Here is an 18,713-nt window from a genome sequence, read left to right on the forward strand (position 1 = left end):
CCTGCTTTCATAGAAGCAGAAATATTGATAACCTCCAGTGTTTACAAATTAGCTGCTCTGCCGAGGCAGGCAGCTGATGCAGCTGAGAGAGCAAATTGCAGCTGTGATTAGGTTAAACTCTCTAAATACATACAGGGTGGATTTCTCTCTGTTCTCCTCAGTCCTGGGCAAGAGTTCAGGTCCATTTTAAAGAGTCGCGGTTATCCTTCAAGCCAGGAGGCGCTGCCTGCGCCCGAGCGCTCTCTTCTTCCTCGCTGGTGTCAAGTCGTATTTTGTATGCAAGGAAACGGCAGTCACAACAGCCCGGGGAGAGAGAAAGGGATAATGAGATGGTTTCCTAAGTTATTTTTGCCCGATTTGGCAGCTGCCGCGGCCTCATTCAGCTTTTTGTTCCCCCGTGAGTGTTTTGCGTGTGGGGCTACAATGGGGTGATGCAGATACTATGACGGCCGATGGTGGAGTTCCGTTTTTGCCCCATTCATGAGCTCAGTGAAGGGCGCAGCGTTTGTGAGGAAGCCAAGTCAGCGAGGAAGGAAAGGGCCTCCTCTAATGAGCGTCCATATACATACTTTTGTTTCCGGGCCCATGATCTACTAGCGGAGCCACAATCATCGGGTTTGATGCTTGTCCCTATGACAAGCCCAGCAGATGCCCCGTCTCTTGAGGGACAAAGAGCGTTTATTGCCGCTTCCAGAGTCTTGTATCGAGATAAATTTGGTTTATTTTTAGCATAATTAGCTTTTTGGCAGAGCCTAAATACAAGACCCCAGATGGCTCGGTTCAAAAAAGCCGAACGTTTTAATTTGCTAAAAAGAAAAAAAAAAGAGGAAAAAAAATTGCGTGCCCCGCTCATGAACGCAAATATCTGCAGTGCGATATGAGCTCATACATTGATCTATAAAAATCCTGCTATCCAGCCGTCTGTCTTAAAGGACACACGAGGTGACATGATGAGATAGACATGGGTATGTACAGTGCCTAGCACACAAATAACTAGGCTGTGTTCCTTTTTTTCTTTCTCTGTCTGAAAGAGTTAAACATTAGGTATGCAAGTGACTTCAATTTCTGTCTGGGTGGGGCTATAGCGTAGCCCTCACTGATAAGGAATTGCAGCCATAAAACACTTTCCTGGCAGAAAACGGCTTCTGAGAGCAGGAAAGAGATAAAAAGGGTCAATAGTTCATAGATTTTAGTTCTGGCATACTTTAATGAAGGTGGCATTGAGCAGAGACAATGAAACAGTAAAAATGTAAAAAGTAGATTTAAAAGATAAAATAAAACTGTGGGATATCTAAAAAGTCAGTAGCACACAGAGCCTTTGCTCTGGCTCAGTTGAAAAGCCGAGCCTGCTCCGCTCGAAAGGTCCTCTCGAAAGGTTCCATGCTCTGCTCGAAAGGTCCCAGCACTGGAATGGTGAGGTGGAGGGGGACAAGGGAGGCATCTCTCTACTTCGATAAGTACCCAAATTGGGCACTTTTTCCCCTTCAGTTACACTTTAAGTAGGTTCTGGACAGGAAAAGGTCTGCTCTTCAGTCTCACCTTGGCTGTGGAAAAAGGAAGTTTTTCACAGCGGCCTCCTGGGAAGTCCACATGATCACAGCCTTCAGTCAAAACTCCGCCCTCTCAGATCAGCTGTCTAGACACTTTGAGACTGGGCACTGCTGGGAGCCTCCTGCTTCTCTTGCCCCTCCCCATAGGGTGGAGCCAAGCATGCATGACTGTCAGTGGCAGCTGTGCGAGGGTGTATTTGTGTATGTGCGTGTTAAATAGCCTGTTAATTATTTCATTCTATTCTCGTGATTGGCATCGGTTTCTCTGGTAACCTTTTTTGGGCAGATAAAAAAAAACGTTTTTATCTTAGCGGAATCCAGCAGGAGGTTATTTTAGCTTGAGAAACCTCCTTGTGATAGTTGTGATAAGGGCATCATTCTAAAGACAACTGCTCAGTTCTGGTTCATCCGTCTGAGGCAGGAAATACGGCAATTTTTTCTAGCAGCATAAATGACTGAAGCTAACCGTTACGGCTGTTCTCAGCTGTTTAATCGGGACGCGCAGGACCTGCATTAAAGCAGAACTCTGGGGACCTGCTGTACAGCTCCCTGCAGCTCTGAAGCTGTCCCTGATGACGGCTTATAAGACACGACTTACCAGTAGCAAAGATCTGTAGCGTCTGCAATCTGCCTGTACGGTTAGTGACCAGCATCTGTCAGCGCTCCTCCCATGATTCGGAATCCTGCTTAAAGTGAACCTCCGGACTAAAAATCGACTCAGCAGCACTGGAAAGGCTTGGAGTTTCTTTAACAGTTTCGCAGCATCAGAACTTTGTTTCTCTTATACAAGCCTCATTTTTAGCTGCACAGAAGAAAACTGCCCGGGCTTTTTCCCCTGATGCTGTGCAAAGCATGATGGGATTTCTAATGTTGTTGTACTCGTTCTGCTGTTTTGGTGCAATATTTATTTATTTTATTTTTTTTACATTTTGAATTTGACATTTGAAGCCTAGCGCATGCAGCTGGGAGGGGTTATCAGGACACAGGACAGTTGGAACTGTGTCTCCTGCTCCTTGTCACCTCCTTTCAACCAAAAAGATGGCTGCCCCCATGACAAAGATGGCTGCCCCCATGAATCACAAACATTTGCCTGTTCTTTTAAAACAGGGTGGGTAAGAGATTATATTACCTATCTATTCTAAATAACATAACTAATGTAACTTGATGACAGTATGTTTGTTTAGGCTGAAGTTCCCCTTTAAAAGGAACTTAAAGTGAGAGGGATATGGAGGCTGACATATTTATTCCCTTTTAACCACTTAACAACAAGATGACTTATAAAAACGTCCCACTAAAGAAAAAATACACCTTTATTTCCAAATACTATATTGTCACCATACTTTGTACTAGGGACATAATTAAAATCTTGTGATAACCAGGACAAATAGACAGATACAATGTGTGGGTTTTATGCACAGTAACAGTGTTTATATTAAAACTATAGGGGAGGAAATTGGAGAAATAGTGTATTTTTTTCATTTTTCCTTGTTTTCCCCTTTAAAATGCATAGAAAATAAAGTAATTACTGAAAACAAATATCAACCCCAAAAAGCCCAATTGGTGGTGAAAAAAACAAGATATAGATCATTTCATTGTGATTAGTAGTGATGAAGCTATTGGCAAATGAAAGGGAGGAGCACTGAAAGGTGAAAATCGCTCTTGTCCGTTAGGAGAGCTGCCTGGCTGTTCTGTTGTCCCTCTGCCTCTAATACCATAGCCCCGGAACAAGCATGCAGATCAAATGTATTTGACAAAAATTTGACAAGATTAGCCGCATGCTTGTGTCAGGTGTGTGATTCAGACACTATTGCAGCCAGAGAGATTAGCAGGGCTGCCAGGCAACTGGTATTGTTTTAAGGTAAATAAATATGGCAGCCTCTGTATTTCTATCACTTTAGATGCCTTTTAAAAATTCTGACTGTGTATATCCTATTAAGTGTATGATTTTTACATCACACACCTGCCCCCATCTTACTTTAAACAGGGTGGGATTGGAAGTTTGAAAGCAAAGTTTAATTATTTTTCCACTACTACAGTATATCTACGTCCTCTGTGACTTCATCTAGATATAAGTCACGTAGCTGAAGCACAGTTGTGCAGGATTGGGCATTGCTCCTGTGCACACCTCTGACACTATCTGCTGCATCACTAATTGGTGAAAGGGGATATATGTTCCCTGAGCCAATAAGATTGATTTTTACCATTAAAAATACTTGTATTTTCTCAGTTCATAGTGAAAAATACACACTGTAACATTATTTCAGAATCAAAGATCCTCACCATAAATTGTGACAGGAACGTGATTTAAGTTTTGTGATAAACAGTAGAAAGAGCCAAACAAAATTTGTGTTTATCTACAACAGCGCTTTTAATTTTTTAACTGGAATTGTTAACTGAGAAATAATGTTTTTTTCTGTTTTTTTCTGTTTTTTTCCTATTAAAATGCATAGAAAACAAAATTGTCAGAGGGAAAAAAAAGCCATAGAATGAAAGCCTAGTTAGTCTTGAAAAAAAAGATATATATATTTCATTTAGGTGTCATGGACCAGAGCAGTTTTGACATTTTAGCTATGCCCCTTTTTATTCAGCAATAACGTTAAAGGGACACTTAGGGCTGGTGCACACCAAAACCCGCTAGCAGATCCGCAAAATGCTAGCAGATTTTTAAACGCTTTTTTTTATTTTTATGAGGCGTTTTGCTAGCGTTTTGCGGATTGCTGCTGCGGTTTTCAGTATAGTAGATTTCATATATTGTTACAGTAAAGCTGTTACTGAACAGCTTCTGTAACAAAAACGCCTGCAAAACCGCTCTGAAGTGCCGTTTTTCAGAGCGGTTTGCGTTTTTCCTATACTTAACATTGAGGCAGAAACGCATCCGAAATCCAAAAAATGCCTCACCCAGGCATTTTTCGTTTCTGCAAAACGCCTGCCGCTCTGGTGTGCACCACCCCATTGAGATACATTGACCAAGCAGATCCGCAGCCGCAAGCGGATCTGAAAACGCCCAAAAAGCCGCTCGGTGTGCACCAGCCCTAAAAGTGACTCCGAGCTCACCCAAAAAAAGAAAGTTGTACTCACCAGGGGCTTTCTCCAGCCCAGTGCTGGTCGGGAGGTCCCACCCCGGCATCCTGGCTCCTCTCCTTCTCCCCGCTCCGGAATGGCTGACAGGCCGCAGCCCGGGCGACACTCGGCAGAGTGTCGGGCTGCTCCTTCCGCGTATGACGTCACACGCCGGCCGCCTCGCGTCATCACGCATGCGCAGTACTTTCACGCCGGCCGGCGTGTGACGTCAGCCGCGTCATACTCGGAAGGAGTAGCCCGACACTCTGCCGAGTGTCGCCCGGGCTGCGGCCTGTCAGCCATTCTGGAGCGGGGTGAAGGAGAGGAGCCAGGATGCCGGCGTGGGACCTCCCGTCCAGCACTGGGCTGGAGAAAGCCCCTAGTGAGTACAACTTTCTTTTTTTGGGTGAGCTCGGAGTCCCTTTAAGTCAAACAAAAAAAAATTAGTTTTACTCACCTGGGGCTTCCAATAGCCCCCTGCAGCTGTCCGGTGCCCTCGTCGTCTCCCTCCGATCCTCCTGGCCCCACCAGCAGCCACTTCCTGTTTCGGTGACAGGAGCTGACAGGCTGGGGACGCGAGTGATTCTTTGCGTTCCCAGACACATTAGCACCCTCTATGCTGCTATATGGTATATGATATATGCTATAGCAGCATAGATGGCGCTATTGTGGCCAGGAACGCGAAGAATCACTCGCGTCCCCAGCCTGTCAGCTCCTGTCACCGAAACAGGAAGTGGCTGCCGGCGGGGCCAGGAGGATCGGAGGGAGACGGCGAGGGCACCGGACAGCTGCAGCGGGCTATTGGAAGCCCCAGGTGAGTAAAACTCTTTTTTTTTTGTTTGACTTAAGTGTCCCTTTAATCCTATTTATAAGGGGGAAGCAAGGTCTGGGTGCGAAGTGGTTAAAGTTGTCCCTGGTCCCAAATGTAGAACAGTATTGCTGTACATGTGTCTGTTGCTGTAGAAATTTCCTCTCTAGCTTCATGTCTTTGTGCCTTTTGAAATGATCAAGTCAGAGCAATGCACTGTGAGCATTCCTCTCTAGCTAAGCAATTTTCTCTGCTTTATGCCTGCTGTGCCTGAGAATCTGCCCTGTGTACAGGTGACCCCTGTGGTTGCATAATGATCTGGCATATCAGGCCTTATGCTGGATCCACACGGTGCGTTCGCGCACTCGATTTCCCGCTCGATTCCCGTCGATTCGTTTATTTCCAACATGTACGATTTGGATTTCGATGGATCGTTAGGTCGATTCGCATGCAAAGTATGCCAAATCGACCTAACGATCTATCGAAATCCAAATCAGACATGTTGGAAATAAACGAATCGACGGGAATCGAGCGGGAAATCGAGTGTGCGAACGCACCGTGTGGATCCAGCATTAAAGAGACTCCGTAACAAAAATTATATCCTGTTTTTTATCATCCTACAAGTTCCAAAAGCTATTCTAATGTGTTGTGGCTTACTGCAGCACTTTCTACTATCACAGTCTCTGTAATAAATCAATGTATCTTTCCCCTGTCAGACTTGTCAGCCTGTGTCTGGAAGGCTGCCAAGTTCTTCAGTGTTGTGGTTCTGCTATGAACTCCCCCTTCCAGGCACCTCTATGCACACTGCCTGTGTATTATTTAGATTAGATTAGGGCAGCTTCTCTCTTCTCTTTTACAAGCTGGATAAATCGTCCTCTGAGCTGGCTGGGCTTTCACATACTGAGGAATTACAAACAAGGGCAAAGCTGTTTGCAGGAAGAAAAGAGCAGCCTGAAACTTCAGTGCATGAGGGAGAGAAACACACAAATGATCTCTTGAGATACAAAAGGAATGCTGTATACAGCCTGCTTGTGTATGGATGTATTTTTCCTATGTGTGGACATACTGTACATCAACTTACTTCCTGTTTTGGTGGCCATTTTGTTTGTTTACTAACAAACTTTTTAAAACTGAAGGAAAAATGAGGGCACAGTACCTGGCACCAAATGTAGCAGGGCCGACACACCGGAGGTGGGAGCCAAGAGCGTGCACATCCAGAACACAGCTTGAAATTCAATGTTGTAGAAAGGAAGGAAGGAGGCACCGCTTCTTTTAAAATCCCTTTATTCCGGTGGGGAGAAATGCAGGTACATAGCTGTCGCCCCCACTGCTATGTACCTGCATTTCTCCCCACCGGAATAAAGGGATTTTAAAAGAAGCGGTGCCTCCTTCCTTCCTTTCTACAACATTAAACTTTTTAAAACTGTTTTTAACCACTTTTAATGCGGCGAGGAGCAGCGAAATTGTGACAGAGGGTAATAGGAGATGTCCCCTAACGCACTGGTATGTTTACTTTTGAGCGATTTTAACAATACAGATTCTCTTTAAAGTGACAATCACCAGCCCAGTCCATTGTTCCCCTCTTTACCCCTCCCCCTGCAGAAGCTTCTCAGTTATGCCTGCTGCTGTTTGAAGAGGGCGCTAGTGTTTTTGTAAAGAAGGTTATTAAAAAGAGCAGCTTGCAATGGTTCTTTATTGCAGGGCAGGGTGACAAGATTACACTTTTCTGAGAACACCCGGTAGAGTTGGGGGAGGGTTAAATACGTTTACACTCGAAGCAGGAATGAAGTGTGTAGAAAGAAAAGAGCTGCAATGCTGACAACAAAGAGGTTCTCTCTCAGCAGTAGGTGGAGGAAGTGGGCAGAGTTGGCTGACCTGCTATATGCTGAGGAAGCAACAACCACTCCCCTGGGCAGCTCTATACTTTGCGCCCAGATCTCTGTGTCACGTGACTGACTTTTCCAAAGGGAAATTTAGACTGAACGGCTGCAGCAAAATTTGACATTGTTCCCTTCTCCGACTGAACGAATCCGGGAGGGTCACCCGGGGCTTTCAATACTACCCCCCCCCCCCCCATTCCCCCGTGACTTTAGCGCTAGGGGTCAAGGGCTTGAGCTGACAGCATGGTCGCCACAACTCTGCGCAGCGGACAGGCCCTCTTTTTTTGATGTATTTTACGAGCCTCGGGCTTTCCGCGGTAACATAAAGCAGGAGACGTCCCCACAAAGGAAGCAGGCCTTGACTGATGTGAATGAATGAATTCGTTCTATCTGTAAAGTGGAGCTGACCTTAATAAACTTTAAAGAAGCGGAGGAAAGAAAAAACAGTGAATTGTGCTAACACGACGCTTCAGAGGCTCAGTGATACAGGGAAATAATAAAGCACTTAGCGGTAATTTGAGAATGTCATCAGAAAGCAAATGACATTCTCGGCTTCACAGGCCCGCCGCATGCTTTCCTTGTGATCTTAGAACAGGATATTGAAACCTCATAGCATTTCCCATGCACTCTGGATAACCCGCCCGCCTCTCCCAGAGGAATACCCCACCAACTGCGTTCCTTACGCGCCCTGGCAGGTTCAACCGCCACAGCAGCACCGGGGCTCCTCCCATCGCACAGGATGACCCCTCCTTCCTGACACATGTGCTGAAAAGTCAGGCGGGCAGGATAAAGCAGACCTGTCATGAACCAGAGGAGAGACAGGAAGAAAACAAACAAAAGATTGCCTTCACTGAAAAAAACTGCATCAGCAATGACCATCGGTAGTTCCGCAGGCTGATGATGTAATGTGACTATTGCTGATCATTCCGATGGGCGTTCCAGATGCCACCTTCTTAGGGCCATGTCTATGGGCAACTGAGTGGCTGGCATAAGTCACGTTGACTAGTGCAAGCTAGCTACTCACTGCTACATTGCTATAGTAACAGTCATGGCTACCAAGTCACGGTCATTGATAACCGCGATTAGGCAGTAATAGTCATGGCGACCAAGTCACGGTCATTGATAACTGCAATTAGGCAGTAACAGTCATGGCGACCAAGTCGCGGTCATTGATGACCGCAATTAGGCCTCAATGCATTTAAATAAAATCTCCAGCGACCGTAACCAGTCACTAGAATTAGCATGTAGTCATTAGTGCTAACAACTAGTTGCTTTGATTGGTCAGTAGCGTTTGTGGGGCATAAATTCACGTAAACGTTCTTTAATTACATGACGCGAATGTACTAAGAGCTGCTTGTTTGTTTTACGTCATAAATGCCCCTTTTATAAGTACGCTGGGCTTCATGTTGCTCTGCAATGAGTCGGCATTTATATGCAGCAGTTCTTAAAAGGAAAACTAACCTGAGAGGGATATGGAAGCTGCCATATTTATTTCCTTTAAACAATACCAGTTGCCTGGTTTTCCTGCTTGAACCACTGTCAGTAATACGTTTAGCCATAGACCCTGAACAAGCATGGAGATCAGATGTTTGACTTGAAGGGAACTTGAAATATGGATTTCCTTTTGAACCATACCAGTTGCATGGTTGATCTGCTGCCTTTAAAGCATAACTGAAGTGAGAGGGATATGGAGACTGCCATATTTTTTTTCCTTTTAAGCAATACCAGTTACCTGGCACTCCTGCTGGTTCTCTGCCTCTAATATTTTAAGCCATAGCCCCTTAACAAGCATGAGCACATCAGGTGTATCTGAGATTATTGTCAGATCTGACAAGATTAGCTGCATGCTTGTTTCTGGTGAGTGGGTCAGACACTACTGCAGCCAAATAGATCAGCAGGACAGCCGGGCAACTAGTGTTGTTTAAAAGGAGATAAATATGGCAGCCACCATATCACCTTTAACACTTATAGCCATATACCCTGAACTAGCATGCAGGTCAGTTGTTTCTGACTGAAGTCTGACTGGATTAGCTGCATGCTTGTTTCAGGTGTGTGATTCAGACACTTCTGACACCGAACGGATCAGCAGGACTGTCAGGGAACTGGTATTATTAAAAAGGAAAAAAATATGTCGGCCTCCATATATATGGGAAAAACGGCCTTGTAGTATTGGTACAGCGTTGTGCGGCGGTTACCAAAATGGAGGCGACGTCTGGTGTTGGCGTTCGTCTCCCTCAGGATTCTGCAGAAATACACAACATATGGGTGTTCTGGTCTGAGAGGCGGCATTCCTCAGAAACCACATGAAGAGCGTCATCTCACAAGGAAATCAGTCAGCGGAGGGCGGTAATGACTGCGTGAGGCATCGGCGGTCTATGCACGGCCGCTCGGCATGTGGGCACGGCTGATCACAGCGATTACCGTGCGGTGGAAGTCAGAGCGTTGGCACACAGGCTAGACTCAGCCCCCCGACCACGCTGCCGGGGGGTTCAGTGACGCTGACTGTGTGCGTTCAGCGATTAAAATCTGGCAAGCGCTCGCCGGCCTCTCATGCTGATCGTTTCCTGCCTTCCAGAAGGGAAATTCCTGATGGGACAGAGGAATGGCCCTCACCGCAGAGAGGATTCCTCCACACTCCCTCCTTGTCATACTCTGCATCACAGCGAATTAGTAATCTGGGTAACAGAGGCTGCTGGGCTCACAAAATAGAGGATTTTACCAAAGCGGACCTGAACTCAGAACTTCCTCTCTACACTAAAGGATGAGCAGCAGCATAATAACCTTTAACCCTTTCCACTCAGAGTTCTTTCCTAAAGGAAGTCATTTTTGCTTGGAGTTTTTTTTTTAAAAGAAATGCGCTCTCCCTCTTACTCTCTCTCTCATTTTAACATGGAACGTAACACCGTAACATGGTATATCTTATCTTAAAGAACACATTATAACGTTTAATTTGATACCTTATTTGGACAGTTTGGCATCTTCTATTGGCTGGTAGCAGAGGAGAAAGCCAAGGTATGGTAAATTGTAAAACAGTTTCCTGGGTGTAATCCGGGCCTGCGTGAGCAAGTTTCACAATAATAGGTGGTTTTATGCCCGCCACCCAGGGTCTTACTGTCCCTACACACAATGCAATCTTTGGTATATCGATTGGGCAGATTAGCAATAAAATTTTAGCTACTATTTACACCCTCCCCCAGTCCCTTCCATAGGATTCCATTGATTGTCCTTGCAACTTTGCAAGCAATCTGCAAAAATTCTGCAAAGGAATCTGCATGGAATCTGCAAGGAATCTGCAAGGAATCTGCTGTGATGAATCTGATTGAATGAATCAAATCAGCAACTACTTTTTATTTAAAAAAAAAAACAAAAAAAAAAAAAACTAAGAAAAAAAGTGACATTTAGATGTAAATGTCACTTCCTGCGGATCCGGATCGCGGACATCCGGTATGGGGCTGGGGGGCACTATGTGTGTGGGCGTGTACTATTATATGCCCACAAACCGGCGCACGGTGATTGGCGGTCCCGATGTGCTGCAAACCGCCGCACGGCGGGACATACGAGCGCATCAGGTTTTTCCGTATGTCCCGCATAGAGTGGAAAGGGTTAAAGGACAACTGTAGTGAGAAGAAGGAGGGCGCCGAAAATAAGGAGGACGCCATACTTATTTTCTTTTTAAACAATACCAGTTGCCTGGCAGCCCTGCTGGTCTATTTGGCTGCAGTGGTGTCTGAATCACACCAGAAACAAGCATGCAGCTAATCTTGTCAGATCTGACAATAATGTCAGAAACACCTGATCTGCTGCATGCTTGTTCAGGGGCTATGGCTAAAAGTATTAGAGGCAGAGGATTAGCAGGGCTGCCAGGCGACTGGTATTTCTTAAAACGGAATAAAAATGGCAGCCTCCATATCCCTCTCACTTCAGAAAGACATTACTTTGATACAACTGCTAGAAATCCTGCAATACATCTGCAGTGTGTCTTCTTCCTGCTTTCATGGACTTTCGCTGGGTTTTGCACGATGGTTTGCTATGCCTTTGTTTCTTACTCTCTACAGTGCCACAGAATATGTTGGCGCTTTACAAATCAATATTAGTAATGCACTAATATTTTTTTTTAACAACAATTGAGGTTCAGGTTTAACCCTTGCACTGCGCAGAGCTGAGTTTGAGGGGCGGCTCAGCGGCTTCTGCGCTGAAGCAGACGAGTTTCCCGCAGTCATTTCGCCGGCTTGCAGTTTGCCCTTTAGACCTCTCTCACAGAGGGACGGTGCGTTTGATGCGACGTTAAGGTCGCATAACGTGCCCCTAATGCAACACATTGAAAGTCTATAACTTGGACGTTCTAGAACATTCTTTAGCCCTGTGTTTGGTGTGCCGTTTTCGTCGTAATGCATGCGCCGTTTTCGTTCCATCAGTATGCATTTTTTTTTTAAACTTACTGAGCATATGCAACACACATAACACAGCAAATGTATTGCTAAACGCCCAGCATGCAGCACTTTCTATATATTGCTACGGGTTACACACAACGCAACGTGTGCACTGTGAGTGTCGCACAGACTTTGTATTGCTGTGCGTAAGTCTGCGTTATTAAATTTTCTAACATGACTGTGAAAGAGGTCTTAAAGGACCTCCGTTGCGAAAATCTTAAAATACGTGAAAACTTATATAAATAAGAAGTATGTTTCTTCCGGAGTAAAATGAGCCATAAATTACTTTTCTCCTATGTTGCTGTCACTTACAGCAAATAGTAGAAATCTGACATTATCGACAGGTTTTGGACTAGCCCATCTTCTCATGGGGGGGGGGGGGTTCTTAAGGTTTTCTTTATTTTCAAAAGCACTTGAATGGCAGTTGCTCCATCCAACTGCCAAAAAGGTGTGCAGGGAGGCTGGCCAGCATCATTGCATAAATCCTTTTCAGGGAATGTTTTTATAAAGAATAAAGGCCATGCCGAGAATCCCCCATGAACAGATGGACTGACCCAAAACCTGTCAGTAATGTCAGATTTCTACTACCTACTGTAAGTGACAGCAGCGTAGGAGAAAAGTAATTTATGGCTCATTTTACTCTGAAAGAAATTTTATGATTTTCGCGACAGTTCCTCTTTAAATATTCAGGAGACACAAGAAAGCTCCAGGTTGGAGAGATTCCCTCCCCTGGGCTCCTAATCGTTGTTAGACTGGCAGTGTTGGGAGCAGTGCGCACAGCGGCTGGCCGTTCCCACGCTGCCTCACAAGATCCATTCTCATTGCAAATAATGCTGAGGAATCCCAGGAATTCCATTTATCTTGTACCATGAAAGTTGATGCAAAACATGTCCGATGCTTAACCCCTTCCTTCCAGCCCCCAGAACCCTCCAGGCTCCAGAGGACAAGGGGGCTCCCAGCATGCCACTGGTTCCTTGGAGGTCACACAAGTAGCCCCTCAGATGGGCGACCACCTAATTCAGGAACCAGAGGAGGCTTAAAATCTGCTGTGAAGAGACTCGAGATTAAATCTTACCTCATAAACAGATAGCAGGCAGGTAGCAGTTGTGTGATTCTCTTGGTAGCGAGTTAATTAATAACTATTATTCTTATTCTCAAGCATTTAGCAAGAGCTGACAATGTCCCCTGGTTTTTACACAGAACATAGTCATGTCATTGGCTGTCCTCAGAGGAGCTCACAATGTAATCCTACCATAGTCATAGTCTAATGTCCTACCATATTATTATTATGTATTTATATAGCAGTGACATCTTCTGCAGCACATTACAGAGTACATAGTCATGTCACTGACTGTCCTCAGAGGAGCTCACACTCTAATCCTACCATAGTCATAGTCTAATGTCCTACCATATTATTATTATGTATTTATATAGCACTGACATCTTCTGCAGCACTTTACAGAATACATAGTCATGTCACTGACTGTCCTCAGAGGAGCTCACGTTCTAATCCTACCATAGTCATAGTCTAATTATTAATAAAGAAATTTGGCATTTGTTTCCCTTGAAGCCTGGCTGTTATGAGATATATATTGCCACAGAAGAGGCTGGCACTATATACGGTAAATCCAAAATACAAACAATAAATATTTACTATATCTGAGTGTGGAATATTTTAATATTATAGATAAATATATTTGTATAATTTTAATGACTGATTGTGTACCTTTTGCCGTGGACTGCTTTCTTTTTTGGCTCTTAAAGAGACACTGAAGCGAAAAAAAAAATATGATATAGTGAATTGGTTGTGTACTATGAATAATTACTAGAAGATTAGCAGCAAAGAAAATATTCTCATACTTTTATTTTCAGGTATATAGTGTTATTTCTAACATTGCATCATTCTATAATATGTGCAGATTACACAACACTCAGCATTCAAACTGATTCTTTCAGAGCAGTCTGTGAACTAATGACCTCTCCTCTGGCAGAGGAAAAGTAAATAGTCCAGGAACAGATGAGATAATAAAAGTCAGATAACAGCCCTCTCCAGGACTAACTTAGTCGGAGAGCTTAATGGCTTGTTTGCATAGAGATAACAACTGGAGTTTCTTAACTCTTCCTGTACTGGAAACAATTAGACTGATGTATCTGATCTTAATGTTTTATTTCTTAGCTGTGCTACACATACAAATCATAATATCATTTTTTTTTCGCTTCAGTGTCTCTTTAAAGCAGCAGGGTAGCCATACTATCTCAGGAAAAAAAAACACATACATAAGTAGATAAATACTTGTTCAACTTACATAACAGATGTGTTGTACACTTTTTTGATTTCAGTCAATTCTATATAGTAAATAAAGAGCAAACAGATCTTGGCATTTTCCATTTTTACTTCCTCTGACTGAAACCTATCTTGATATTTTCTCCAGTACTTTTTTTTTTCCTTCCAGGAAACTGCACTGTCATATCTAGCTTGCTTTGTAAAAATGTCAGCACAGCAAGATCAGATTTTAGCCCCATGTCATGCTGAACTGCTCTCAGCCAATCAGTGAGGAGCAGGAATGTGGAAGGGTAGATAACAATTTGATTTTGTGGCTCACAATTTGATTTTGTGGCTCACAATCCCACTTTAAAGAGGAGCTGTAAGCCATACTATCATAGAAAAAAAACACACATATAAGTAGATAAATACTTGCTCTACGTGTATGTATTGCACTGTCCATGTTTTGATTTTAGTGATTTTTCTACAGTAAAAAAAAGAGAAAATCCTTCTTAGCACTTTCTATTTTAAGTGAGGCTATTTTGAAGCCAATTCTGTCATTTCCTCCCTTACTCTCCTCTGCCTGATTTTCCCGGCCTTCACTATAGAAAGTGCATTGTCTCAGCATGAGAAATATTGGCCAATCAGAGAGGAACAGAGGAGTGGGAGGGGGAAACAGGAGGGAAAGAGGCTTCAGCCAACCAAGCTGCAATAGTTAAGTCTGAGGGGAAGTACAGAAGCAAAAAAGGACAACCCAGCATGCTCTGCAACTTCCTCTTTGTGTACCAAATTCTGTGTGTACCAAATAAGAGTCAGGTAAACTGGGGAATGATCATTTATCAACAAGAAAAGTAATAGTGATTGTAACTTTTGGATTGCCTGGTTAGCATCCTTATTACTTGTTTACCAGATAACAATAAAGAATTGATTTTGGATTTTATGCCCGACATTACACTTTAAAATTTGTTGTTGTTTTTTTTTGCCTCCAAACAGGATTGCCTTAAAGCTTGTCAAGAACAGATTGAGTCCGTGCTGGTCAGCAGCCTCAGACAAAACCGACAACAAGCACAGCAGAGGAATACGTCTAAGTCCGTGGATGAACTGGACCAGGCCAGCACCCCCACAGATGTGCGGGACATCAACCTGTGAGGATGCCCGACGGGGAAAAAAAAGAAAGTCTTTTATTTCTCCTCCCCCTTGTTCTGTACTTTTAGAACAAACCTGTTTATATCTACTCCCACTTAGGAAAAAAAAATTTAAAAACTATTTTAAATACAAAAAAAAGCGTTTGGTGCCTGTGATGTCCTTAGATGGGGAACCCACAATATATTTGATAACTGCCATTCTTTATTATACATTGTTTAAAAAAATGAAGTGCTTATGTAAAGGATAAGAACCCAGCTAGTATTTTGTAAGGCAGCGATTGTGGGGTAAAACCTTTAGATACTTCCTTTGTACGCCATAGTCGCTTACACCCTCTCGCTAGATGACGTAGATGGTGTGAGCTGTGTGTGTGTTTGTTTGTTTGTTTCTGTCCACCCCCCACCCCTACCCCCCACTTTTTTTTTTCTTTTTAATTTGTAAATTGCAAAGCAAAAGGCTAATCGATTCTAGAAGGCAAACTTAGAGAGATTCCTAAAGAGATTGAAGCTGTGTCTTTTTGTTTTTGTTTTTTTTTCTTTTTGGGACGTATGATGTTGAATCGGGATCTATTACATTGTTATTGTTATCTAATGAGAGGTGCTTTCTGAATCTCCTGTTTAGTTTTTGTTTACTTTTGCTGTCTATGGTAGCTGCTACCGGAAAAAAAAAATGCTTTATTTTTGCAAGCCTAAGGCAGGAATTTTTTTTTTTTTTCAATGATGTTTTTTATCTCCCACAATGTTCGAATTCCCCTTTCTTATTTTGTTTTTGTCCTTAAAGAATATGTAGATGTAGACAGGGGGCTGACAGCCTACTGTGGACCAAAAAAATAAAAAACTTCAGTGGAATGTACATTGGTTGGGGTATAAGCTCCCGCCTTCGAGAATGTGTGTATTTGGCCTCCGCCGCACGTCCGGACGGTGGAGTTAAGCCACCGCTAGAAACTGAATTCCTTCTGTTTTCTTCTCTTGTTGACATGACTTTTTCGCCCAGTGTAAACATGCAAATTTTGCTTTATGCCTCGGATTGATCTGTTGTGACAGCTATGTTTATGATCTGGAGCAATTATTGTACTAATTGCCGATGGTCCAAAAATTCAAACTTCCCAACAAAAATTCAAAAATAAAGCTGCAAATCTTTACTTGCCCAGGGAGGGCATTACAGTGAGTCAATCAAAGCCTCTAAACTGCTTGCTGATCATCCAGCGGCCAAGTAATTGATCAGTAGCTGCTGGCTTTGCTTAGCTAATTTTTTTTCCTCTTCCTGACTCAGTGAAAGTGTACCTGTTAGGAGAATGGCTCACTTATCACCAGTACTGTCAGTTGAAGGCCATTGTATTGTATGAATTCAGGTTTATAACAAAAAGCATGTTAAACTCAAGGCTCCTGAAGTGTAATTTTAGCCAAACCTGGCATGTAGGAAGAGTCAAAACCTGTATCGGATTCAAAAATAGAGGAGGCATGTGGCCACTGATGGTAAAGGTGTAAAACCAATGCCCAATTCTGAATCTAGCGCCCCCAGGCCTTGCGACTATGCTGGGGTTTTTGCCTTGACACAGAGGTCAGAGGATGACCTTGGTGGAAGGCAGAATGGGGACGGATTGCAGAATATTGGCCAATACTGAGGAAAAAGGCTGGCGAGTAAAGTTGTGGATTTTACAGCCGTGGTGTTTTTTGTTTTACAAGTACTCTTTGGGGTTGCTTTACAGTCACTTGCTGGCTTCTAGATTGGATTGACTTACTCCTGAATTCTACAATAAATCTTCACTCATTTGCTTGTAAAGCTGGTAGTTGTATTGGCTTGCTTAAATTGGAACACCTTCTGCAAATGTGAAGTTGGCTTCAACAAGTTACATGGCCCCAGTTAGCGGAAAAAAACTGATACACGTAAGGTACTGTACTCTTAGAGATGAGCGTAATGACCTAATTACGATTTCGCGAAATTTCGCGTAATTAGTGTAATTACGATTATGGCCGTAAGTACATAATAGTAATGAAGATGGATTTCGCGAAATTTCGCGTAAGCGTAATTTTCGCGTAATTTTCGCATTACAGTCGTATCATGCCGTAATTTCGCATTAAACGCTACCGTAATTTCGCATTAAACCGTAACGCTCCGTATAATATAAAAAAGCCGCCGACTTTAAGGGTTAATAGCAAAGCCCCCTTAAATGCTAAGAGCCTCAAATTTGGAGAATATATTAAGGAGATCAGGAGGAATGAGAGGAAAAATTTTTTTTTCAAAAAGACCTTATAGTTTTTGAGAAAATCGATTTTTAAGTTTCAAGGGCGAAAATGTCTTTTAAATGCGGAAAATGTCAGTTTTTTTTGCACAGGTAACAATAGTGTATTATTTTCATAGATTCCCCCAAGTGGGAAGAGTTTTACTTACTTCGTTCTGAGTGTGGGAAATATAAAAAAAAAACGACGTGGGGTCCCCCCCTCCCAGACCTCTTTAACCCCTTGTCCCCCATGCAGGCTGGGATAGCCAGAATGCGGAGCACCGGCCGCGTGGGGCTCCGCACCCTGACTATACCAGCCCGCATGGTCCATGGATTGGGGGGTCTCGGAAGGGGAGGGGCAGCCAAGCTTTCCCCTCCCCCTCCGAGCCCTTGTCCAATCCAAGGACAAGGGGCTCTTCTCCACCTCCGATGGGCGGTGGAGGTGGAGGCCGCGATTTCCTGGGGGGGAGGTTCATGGTGGAATCTGGGAGTCCCCTTTAAAAAGGGGTCCCCCAGATGCCCACCCCCCCTCCCAGGAGAAATGAGTATAGAGGTACTTGTACCCCTTACCCATTTCCTTTAAGAGTTAAAAGTAAATAAACACACAGACACTTAGAAAAAGTATTTTAATTGAACAAAAAACATAACCACGAAAAAAGTCCTTTAATATTCTTAATTAACCATTAATACTTACCTGTCCCTTTAAAAGCCAGTTCCCACGCAATATCCTCGGAAATATACTAATCAGTTACAATGTAACAAAGTTATTACAATGTAACAACTTTGTTACATTGTAACTACGCCGCACCCGACGTCACTCGCCGCCACCGCGTCTGCGCTGACCCGACAGAGCTCTGAGCTATATAGCTCAGAGCTCCCTAAGCATCTTTGTATTTGGGCTCCAAGGAGCCCCATTGGTCCTTAGCAGACCAATGGGGTTCCTTTAAATCAGAAGGAACCCCATTGGTCTGCTAAGGACCAATGGGGCTTCTTGGAGCCCAAATACAAAGATGCTAAGAGAGCTCTGAGCTATATAGCTCAGAGCTCTGTCGGGTGCGTGCGGGACGCTAAGTCCCCGCCCTCTCCCGCTGTCCACCCCGCCCACATCTGTCACCCACATGTCACCCACATGTGGGTGACATGTGGGTGACATGTGGAAGAGGCGGGGAGGACAGCGGGAGGCGGCGGGGACTTAGCGTCCCGCACGGACCCGACAGAGCTCTGAGCTATATAGCTCAGAGCTCTCTTAGCATCTTTGTATTTGGGCTCCAAGGAGCCCCATTGGTCCTTAGCAGACCAATGGGGTTCCTTCTGATTTAAAGGAACCCCATTGGTCTGCTAAGGACCAATGGGGCTCC

At 43.9% G+C, this 18,713-nt stretch overlaps 1 protein-coding gene across 1 annotated transcript in view; it reads left to right on the top strand.

The window, feature by feature from the left end:
• The window catches only part of CCND2 (cyclin D2), a 67,518-nt gene extending 50,327 nt beyond the window's left edge, over positions 1–17,191 (top strand). Inside the window, exon 5 of the mRNA XM_068273775.1 lies at positions 14,985–17,191. Within this exon, the coding sequence (XP_068129876.1) occupies positions 14,985–15,140 (156 nt within the window). The 3' untranslated portion in view covers positions 15,141–17,191. The remainder of the gene's footprint in view (positions 1–14,984) is intronic.
• The last annotated feature ends 1,522 nt before the right edge of the window (positions 17,192–18,713 follow it).

The sequence above is a fragment of the Hyperolius riggenbachi genome, chromosome 3, assembly GCF_040937935.1.
Source record: "Hyperolius riggenbachi isolate aHypRig1 chromosome 3, aHypRig1.pri, whole genome shotgun sequence".
In the NCBI taxonomy this organism is placed as follows: domain Eukaryota; kingdom Metazoa; phylum Chordata; class Amphibia; order Anura; family Hyperoliidae; genus Hyperolius; species Hyperolius riggenbachi.